At 33.1% G+C, this 9,978-nt stretch overlaps 1 protein-coding gene across 1 annotated transcript in view; it reads right to left on the minus strand.

Moving 5' to 3' along the window:
* The window catches only part of PIK3C3 (phosphatidylinositol 3-kinase catalytic subunit type 3), a 147,403-nt gene that overhangs the window by 102,647 nt on the left and 34,778 nt on the right, over positions 1 to 9,978 (minus strand). The window contains exons 4-8 of the mRNA XM_023735372.1: positions 8,415 to 8,594; positions 6,720 to 6,815; positions 4,036 to 4,107; positions 1,630 to 1,734; positions 686 to 778 (exon numbers count right to left, since the gene is read on the minus strand). Coding sequence (XP_023591140.1) covers positions 686 to 778; positions 1,630 to 1,734; positions 4,036 to 4,107; positions 6,720 to 6,815; positions 8,415 to 8,594 — 546 coding nt within the window. The remainder of the gene's footprint in view (positions 1 to 685; positions 779 to 1,629; positions 1,735 to 4,035; positions 4,108 to 6,719; positions 6,816 to 8,414; positions 8,595 to 9,978) is intronic.

Below are 9,978 nucleotides of genomic sequence, written 5' to 3' on the forward strand. Positions count from 1 at the left end.
CCAGAGCATGTTATCACACTGCAGGATTTTTGCCAATTTGATAAATGAGAAGGCAGTATCTCAGTATGTTTTTAACTAGTAGTAATTAGCATAATTAGTAATTACTAGTTAATATAAGTAGGGTTGAATATCTTAAGAGTAATGTTATTTGTATTTCCTTTTCAGCGAACTCTGTTCATAGTCCTTGCTCATTTTCTAACAGGTTGCTGCTAGTCTTTTCCTGATTTTAAGACATAAACATAAACATGCACACACATGCACACATACACAAATACACTGAATTCAATTATCATGGCAAATTGTTAGAATCTGTTTCCACAGGAGATATATTTAATGACAAAAGTAATTGACTTTTTTTTTTTTTAGAAAGACAGTAGAGAATGAGTTTAACATAAAAATGCAAGGTCCCCTACTTCACTCCCCCCTAAAAGGAAGCCATCTGTGTATCCTTTCAGACACTGTTTATGTATCAACAAACAAGTACAGGTGTCTTTGTGTATACACCTTTGTAAATGTTTTTTAGTGGTATATACTACATACTTCTCTGTAATTTTTTTAAACTTGACAATAATTCTACATTTTATTCTACATTCTATTTGTTCCATGTCAGTTTTACCTCATTCCTGATCATTAGCAACAAAGTTGGCAGAAAAATGTGGAGGATGAAAATAATCAAGAAACTCACTTTCTCTTGATTAGTAAGATAATATCTAAACTTCCAAACAAGATCTTGCTCTTCATATGTAAGTTGTTTGGTTGGTGGATAACTCACAATAATCTATAACAAAAAAAGAAAAAGAACAATTTTTATCAAATATACACTTCCAATATATTTCCATTTCATTCAAAAATTTTTAATTAAATATTTCCATAATAGAACTATTATATAAGCAAGGAAAATGCACATGCAGTCAGTAGGATTTCAATTTGGTGTAATTATCAATCCAAAAGGAGATTATTAGAGGGTAAGGGGTAGAAAAAAGTGAAAAAGCCACACTCAGTATAGAATCATATAACTAAAGAGATAATTTAATTCTACCAAAAACAAAATAAAGCAAAATAACAAAAGCCCCAGAAAACCAAGGACAAAAAAACAAAACAATAAAAATTCTTGTCAACTCGCACACAAAGATGCAGGTGTGCACGCTGAGTCCTCTCTTGGGTAATGTACCTTAGGGCCAGTTTCTCAGAACTCTGTATCACAGAAAAGAGCCCTGGTTACTCAGTAGTTAAGTGCTTCGCTGCTAACTGAAAGGTTGGTGGTTTGAACCCACCAGTCACTCCACAGAATAAAGATGTAGCAGTCTGCTTCCAGTAAGGATTTACAGCCTTGAAAACCCCATGGAGTTCTACTCTGTCCTTTAGAGTCACTGTAAGTTGGAATCAACTTGACGGCAGTGGGAATATCACAAACGTATACACTACCTGCAGCTCTGTCTCCAGGGCTAATACATCTACTGAAAGCCCCCAAATGATTATAAAACTACAGAAATGTGAAATTGCTGACATTACCTAGGGTTCATTAATCTCGTAAAAATGTACATCTGAGTCATTAAGTGAATTGGGGTCACAACAGCTGCAGCCAAAATATTCATTTATTTTATATTAACATCTCATAATTTCTCTTACATTTAGCTGATCTCTCGTGGCAGCATTAGGTTTGAGATCGTGGTCAGATGGTCCACTTCTTAAACTCCGGGCAAGCTTGTGGTGTTTGCTCTCAACTAAATTCTCCTATAAATTATTTAAAAATTTTAATTGACAATGTAACTAACATCAAGGTTCAACAGCCAGTTAGAAACAGAAAACGAAATAGTTACTTATACTCAAGACCATTTTATAATACTTAACATTTTATTCTTCCTACAATTTTAGTCCCTATGTCTTTCAAATATATATCCTCATTTTGAGATAGGAAAACAGAAAACAGAAATGGCTTGTCTCCCAGTGCTCCCCTATGGGGTCTTCCACTAGATCAACTAGCTCATTCAGTGGCATCTAAGTATGACCTACACTTCACTGCCATAATATGCTCCAGCTTCTTAAAATTTCTACCCCTCACTCTCCACTATTCAAGGCTTTCACATCCTTTACACATTCAAATATCACCATCATTCGAAAATCTTCTAACAACCCAGACAAAAGCATGCCCCCTCCACTGAGCTACTAGACACATGCTGACATCACTATCCTATTACCTTAGCAGTTAATTCAACAGCCAATTACTGAGAAAAGAGACAATGATCATATAGCTTAAATATACACATCGAGTTGTGTTTCACCCATGGACAAAATCATTAAATTTGAACATCTAAAGCTTAATGGACTTTTTATATTAAATGTGTTTGTGTGTATGTGTGAATTGTTGATCATGTCTTTTTACAATTTTTAATTAGCTTTCTGGTCCCTTTGCCTCTCAATTTCTAAAAGTTCATTATATATTAGATACATTAGCTCTCTATCTGTGATATATATATAGCAGATACTTTCTCCCAGTTTGTTAATTGTCTTCTGACTTTGTACATAGTGTTTTTGCAGTGCACTTTTACATTTTTTTAAATGTAGTTAAATTTATCAATATTTTGTTTTTTTGCCTCTGGATTTTGAGGCATAGTTGAAGTCTTCCCTTCCATTGGGAGTAAAGTACTGGCATGGTTTCATTTTTTTTAACACTTAGATCTCTGATCCATTTGGAGTTTATTCTTATGCATGGTGTACGGTATGGATCTAATTTTATCTTTTTCCAAATGGCTAATCAGTTGCCCCAGTACTGTGTTCCAGGGGTGAAATGCCACCTTTATTATATACTGAATTCCCATTCGTACTTGGGTCCATTTCTGGGCTTTTTATTCTGTTCTACCAGTCTATTTGTATATACATATGCCAGTACTACACTGCTGTCATTATAAGGGCTTTATACTGTTATATTGTCTGATATTGTGGTATGGCAGCTCAGTTTCCTTGTTGAAATATATCCTCCATTTAGTAAATAACCATTGCTACAAGCTAACCTGAATTTTTGCACACAGGGGGTAAGGGAGCTGGTTGATTTTTTAAGCTTTTGTTTTGTGCTTGCTTGCTTTCATTTAAAAATAAAAATGTTTAACAAGGGCCCTAGTTTGTAGTTGTTGCTATTTTTTTAATTATAACATCCACAATACTAAAGCTATAATTAGTTATATTGTTGTCAGGTGCCATGGAGTCGTTTCTGACTCATGAGACCCCATGCATAACACAACAGAATGCTGCCTGGTCCTGCACCATTCTCAGAACAGTAGGTATGCTTGAGCCCACTGGTGCAGCCAGTGTCAGTCCATCTTGCTGAGGATCTTCCTCTTTTTCACTGACCCTCTACTTTACCAAACATGATGTCCAGGGATTGGTCCTTCCCAATAATGTGTCCAAAGTAAACGAGACAGTGTGTGTGGTCATCCTTGCTTCTAAGGATGACTATTATTATTATTATTGATGGCTACTTTCTTTATTTATGCAAAGCAGGAATTCTTGCTCTTCAACATCGCTGAGAGAGCTATCAGCTTAAAATTTCATTAACAGGTAGGTATATCTCACCATTACCTGAGTAACCATGCTCTAAACTGAAAAGTTCCAGTAGCTACAAAAACCTCCCTTATTTTGCAATAAAATCAGTCTTCCTAAAAGTTTCATCCATTGATCCCAGTGTTACTTCTGCAGCTGTTATAAATTCCTTTTCTATTTATGATAAATACCTATTCTCTCTTTCTAATACCAATTCTCCCAAGTCCTTTCAAGACTGCATTCCCTAGCTTTTTCTACTCTTCAAATAAAATGATTCCCCAAACCTACAGTATCCTGATCTTATTTTTATGATGTCAAAATTCCTTATAAAAATTCCATCTGAACCTGAGTCCAGACAGATGAAATGCGCTTATGAATCATATCCAGATAACTGAAGTAGTTACATACTTTTTAAAAAGAAAGCATATAATGTAGATCTGTCATAATAGCTTAGAAGAAAAATAATTTGACAAGAAATTTACATAATAAATAACTCACCATAGACATCTGAGGGTCAGGAACTTTCACGATCTCAAAACTTGTTAAAATTGGAGATGACTCATCACCATCCTGGATTACAAGTTAAAAAAACAAAAACAAACAAAAAACAAATGGTAAGAAACAATACACAATGTTGTACTCTACAATATATTTTAATTCTATTTAATGAACATCATATCCCCCTTTAAAAAAATTCTTATTATCATTCAACTATATTTTAAAATACATATGCATCATTGATCCTATTGTTACTGATAATATAATTTGAGAAAAATGAAGTCTAACATTAAAAAAATTTGTATTACAGTTTTTATATCTATGTTGTTGTCAGCTGCCATTGAATCAGCTTGGACTCATAGAGACCTTATGTATATCAGAACAAAACATTGGCTGGTCCTGTGCCATCCTTACAATCATTGCTATTTTTAGCTCATTGCTGCAGCCACTGTTTCAATCCATTATATCTACGAAGTGCATGGAAATTAGTAGACTGGCATAACTAAAACAGCATAATGGATGTGTCATATTATTTGCAAAAACTACTAAGTAGACGTTGATAATGTTTCAAGGGATCAAAACTAAGCTACATTCCACAAAGAATTTTAAGCATGGAGTTAATGTTACTCAAATTTTTCACAGCTAGAGACTCAGCAGCACTGCTCCTCAGAGGGGGACCTACCGAACACAATGCAAACTTGAATAACAAGAATCAATCAATTCGTTAGAAATAAAGCAGTCTTATTTTGTTGTTATTATCATTTTTGAAGAATGTTGGCTTTTATTTGTATCCAATCCAGGCAGGAAAAGTAATGTGCATAATAAATGTCCAAATCTGTGCTTACTGGAAAAGGTAAACTAATTAAGGTCAAAATTCATTTCCTCACAATTGTATACCTAGCATCAAGCTTTTCTTTTCCAAATGAATATATTTTCAATTTTAGGTATTTGCAAAAAATCAGGAGAGAGTAAAAGAGGGAAAGCACTGTGACTTTAGTTTAGTAATTGAGTCTTACAGAAAACCACAAATTCCCACAACTGTTGTTTAACAGGCTGGTTCTCAGTCACAATACCAGAAAACACATTTATCAGCCCAACTGTGACAAGTACTCTTCACTAAGGCTATCTGTCACAAAAGAGAGGTGACAAGAAAGTCTTTTTCCAGTAGATTCAATACACTGGTCTAGCAATCTTTACACCAAGTGGAAATATGACAGGGTGGGTAGACAGGTACTAATTTATGAGCAATTTTCAGGAAGCAGTAGAAAGGGGTCAAGAACCTTTTCAAAAATAACTAGAGATTTTTCTAATTTCTTTTCTGTTATTACTTCATCTATTATCAAAGCTGTTTTTCAAAGTACCCTTTATATCTCCAGTGTTCCAAAGTAGCATCTCTATTAGCATATTTTTTGCAATATAAACCACATACAGGCAGGACATATTGCTTTTAATGAAATTATATACAGTATAATATGTAAAATGTGATTTTATTAAAATGCACTGATGAGAAGACAATTTTATTCACCTACATTTCCCTTTTTTAAAACAGGTTTTCTAGTAAATTAATAAACAATGTTAAATAGTTTACATTCTTTTTTCCCAGAGTGTATCATGCATAAAATCAAAAGCTGAAAGAAGTTAACTTTTCCTAACCTTTCAATAAAGAAAAAAAGGTAGAAGCTAAAGAAAAAAGAATATTAACCTGAAAATACCAGGAAAATGACACTAAATTAACTAAACAAACCCTAAACCTCCATAATGGAAATATCTTTCAAATGGTTATAAAAATATATGTATTTTAAAAACCACTTGGGACAGCTTTAATAAGTAACACTAATTTGTAAATGTAATGTGAAAGTGCTTTTATGAAGAAATAAACTGCATATATTAGCTATATCCAGAAAAACATTAATCTATTATACCATGTACCAAAAGTCTGTCCTCAACTAGCACTGACTTAAACACCTATTTTCACTATAACAGAAGGCATCCAGTTTATGTGGTTTTTGAACTATGAATACAATTACTTCGGTGGTATTCAAATGAAGTCATTTCAATAAGCATTTAAAGGCATAGATATTTTTCAAGTAGCTACGTATCAGAGAACTACTTTCTTTCATATAATCAGACCAAAGCACATCTTTAACTGTGTTCTTGTTATTACTAAGCTTAACTGTAGCAAGAATTTCCTAATTTTACATATATTATAGAAATAAATGCATATTTATGAAGTCTTTCATAAACATACTTTTGTTAGGGTCACATATACAATTCCACCATATTATATATATATATATATAAATAACAACATATACTCTTTCAGTCATTTAACACTTAAAAAATATGATTATCTTTTTATTTTTCAAATGAATAATAATTGCAAAGAAAACTACTACTTCGGTGTCCTGCTGGCCAATCTGCAGAACAATTAATCAAAAAGTTCTTAATCACTTGCACACTTATTGAATTCTGCAACAAAGAACTGCATTATATGAATGATCGGCTTTTGTAATCTTGTTGCAGCTATACGATTTGATTTGTGTATACATGAACAGCTGCTGCTGACAGCTGTCTGCTGCTATCCTGCAACCAAATAATTCATCTCAGCAGGAACACCAGTCATTTTTTTTAATGTTTCCCCTCCCCTCTACTTTAGAGACCATAAACAGTTCCAAGGCAAATACCTTTTCATAATACACGATACCATATTCTTTATCTTCACACTTGACACACTGAAATTCAACCATTAAGTACATGAAATTAGAACTTCGTTTTTCACTCTAAAAAAAAAATTTATGAAAAATGATTACCTTCAACATTCTCAACAGATCCGTGTTTCTTCCCAATGCAGTATTATACCTACCAAGTACAGCTTAAACTATAATAACTTTTTATTTCATTATAATATATATGCAACAGTATTGTTTTATCCAGTAGGCTCTACTATTCACTTGTAACTCCCTCCTCAAACTTAACAACATTTTTTGCTTATTTGGTAGTTGTTTGGATTTTTTAATATAAACCCTTGGAGATTTTTTGTGTAAATTTGCATGACAACTATTTTATTTCAAAAATAGAGACCGAACTTCTGTCAATTTTAAACAAAAACAGTTCACCTTTAAATCATATGACTGATCCACCTATATAAACTGATGGCTTTAAATCTACATGCACAAAAACACACAGGTCTGAAGAGGTCACTTTGTTTAGCTTTATGAAGCATACTATACTCTATAGTGGTAGTAGCAATGTACTTTTTTCAAAGAGGAGGGAGGTAGGGGAGTTGGGCAAAGTAATTCATAACAATACATCTACTATCCAGGGATACCAAAATTGAAGAACAGAAAAATGTAAGTAAACATTTTGATTAAACTATCTTTGGAATGTGACTATTAAAAAAATGGGGGGGGGGGGACTCTCCTGGTTTGAGTATATGAGAATACAGTATGAATAAATCTAGAAAAGATACTCACTATTCACATTAAATATAAATTTTGTGAAAAAAACACTACATTCATAAAAAAAAAAATGCTAGAATCTAACTTCTACAAGGAAACCCCAACCAAACCCACTGCTGCTGCATCAATTCCAACTCATAGCAACCCTATCGAAGGGTTCACTGTAAAATTAAAGATTTTTCTGTTTTTACCTGCTAAAAATCGTTCAGAGAATATAAATTAAGTCAGATGATAGCTTTGGTGGTCATTATAAGCTAAGCATACCACAAAATTGATACTCTTCTCTCCTAATTTGATTAATAATTGTTGTTTGTGTGCTCTAAGACACAGAACATCTGGTACTTCAGAAAAAATATACAAAAAAGCAAACTTTTTTTTATAACAACTTTTGAAGGTGTCTCACTGAAGCCATCTTTTAATTGTAGACATTCTGCCCCAAAACACAATGTGAATAAATACATTACTTGAACCTTAACTTTATTAAGGGTGTAAATTCCTATATGCAATACATAATAAAAGCAGTATCTTAATTAAGGACAGGTCTTGGCTAAGGATGAATTAAGATAATAGAAGTGAAGAGGCAGCGCTAGGCTCATGGAAGATTTACCCAACACTGACTTGAACCTGAACAGAACTGCCAAAGAGAATAGAGATAAGCACAGAAGCCACACAAGTGAGGGATCAAGCCTTCATAGGCTTCACTCATATGGTTATTTAGCACACTAATGATATTCACTACCAACTTCAAGTTTCAACATTACATTAAAATATAAGAAAGGCTGACAGCCCAAGTTTTCCACTTACTAGAATAGAATGTACAACTACAGTTTAACCCTGATTACCCCACATAAATCTCAAAAAACAAAAAGCTGAGTTAGAAATTTGGAGAAATTTTGAAATAAAAAAAGAGATAAAACCCACCTCATTTATCATTTCTATTTCTCTAAATGTCAATCTGTCCAGCCAATCTACTTTCACCATGTGTCCTTGTCGATGAGCCTTAGTTAGCTGCAGAACAAATATAATGGAGAATATTTTAACACAGATCTGACAGAAAGGAGGATAAAGAATGGTAATGCCAATTTTACATACAATACATTCCTATGCACAACAGAAACCACACACATCTATCAGGATAAAAAACTTGGCCAAAGAGACAAATTATAATTTTTATAAAGAAAAACAACTTAAAAAAAAAATTTTTTTTTTAAAGTTACACACTGTTTCAAACATGCTAAAGAATAATGAAGCCTTTCCTGAAAGTTTCTCCATGTTCTATATTTCTTGTATTTTGACTATTACAAAGGGAGGGAATTACAGTAATAATAATTGCTCAAATAGAAAATAAACTAGTTTATTAAGAGATGGCATGGACAATTGAGTTCAGTATCTAGTTGTGAAAATAAGATGAACACGTAAGGGAAAACAAAACTGATGAAATAAAAGATTTTAAAGCTGTTCCCCAAACTCTGATCCTGATTTTAAGCACCCACAAACACCTTATGACTATATCTAACAGTGTGGAAGTATAAGAGCAAATCAAATAAGTCATTTAAAAACAACTCAAAATAACAATCTTCACTTTTTGCTTTCAAGCCAATGGAAAATTTAAAGTGGATCACAGCTTTTTAACAGCACAGAACTGCAAACATTTTGAATGTCCAACCATAGAGGATTACTGAAATGAATTATGGTATATCCACATTATGGAAAACCCTGCAGCCTTTACACACCATGTTGTAGGAATATCTTAAATGACCTAGAACAATTTTGAGATTGTTAAAGCAGGTTTCAATTAAACATACACAGTACGATCCCAATTCAAAAATAAACACATAAATATTCATACACAACAAATACATTATTTACTGAAAGCATATAAACTAAAATATTAATGACAGTTATTGCTGGATGGTAGGGTTACAAGTGATTTTTATAGTCTTCCTTGTGCTCTAATAATCTGCTACCACTGTTGAGAGGTATATTACACTTGTAGAAAGAAAAAATAATAAACGTTATTTAAAACCTAAAGTTATTTTAAAAATAAACTTGTTTTTGTTAGATGCCACTGAGTCAGGTACAACAGAATGAAGCACTGCCCAGTCACGCGCCATCCTTACAATTGTTGCTATGTTTGAGCCCATTTTTGCAGCCACTTTGTCAATCCGATAAATCACTGTGGGTAAATTTATGCTGAGAAAGCCACTAAGAAGTGGCATTTATAAAGATGAAACTAAATTAAAAAGTTAACAGTTAATTTCCTTCATAATAAAAACTCTAAGATAATGAAGACCTTAACTGATTAATTTAACTTGACCATGTTGTTGTTGTTAGGTGATGTCAAATCAGTTCTGACTCATAGTGACCCTATACACCACAGAACAAAACACTGCCCAGTCCTGTGCCATGCTCACAATCGTTATGCTTGAGCCCGAGCCCGTTGTTGCAGCTACTGTGTCAATCCATCTCATTGAGGGTCTTCCTC

Source organism: Trichechus manatus, unplaced genomic scaffold (genome assembly GCF_000243295.1).
Source record: "Trichechus manatus latirostris isolate Lorelei unplaced genomic scaffold, TriManLat1.0 scaffold00078, whole genome shotgun sequence".
In the NCBI taxonomy this organism is placed as follows: Eukaryota; Metazoa; Chordata; class Mammalia; order Sirenia; family Trichechidae; genus Trichechus; species Trichechus manatus.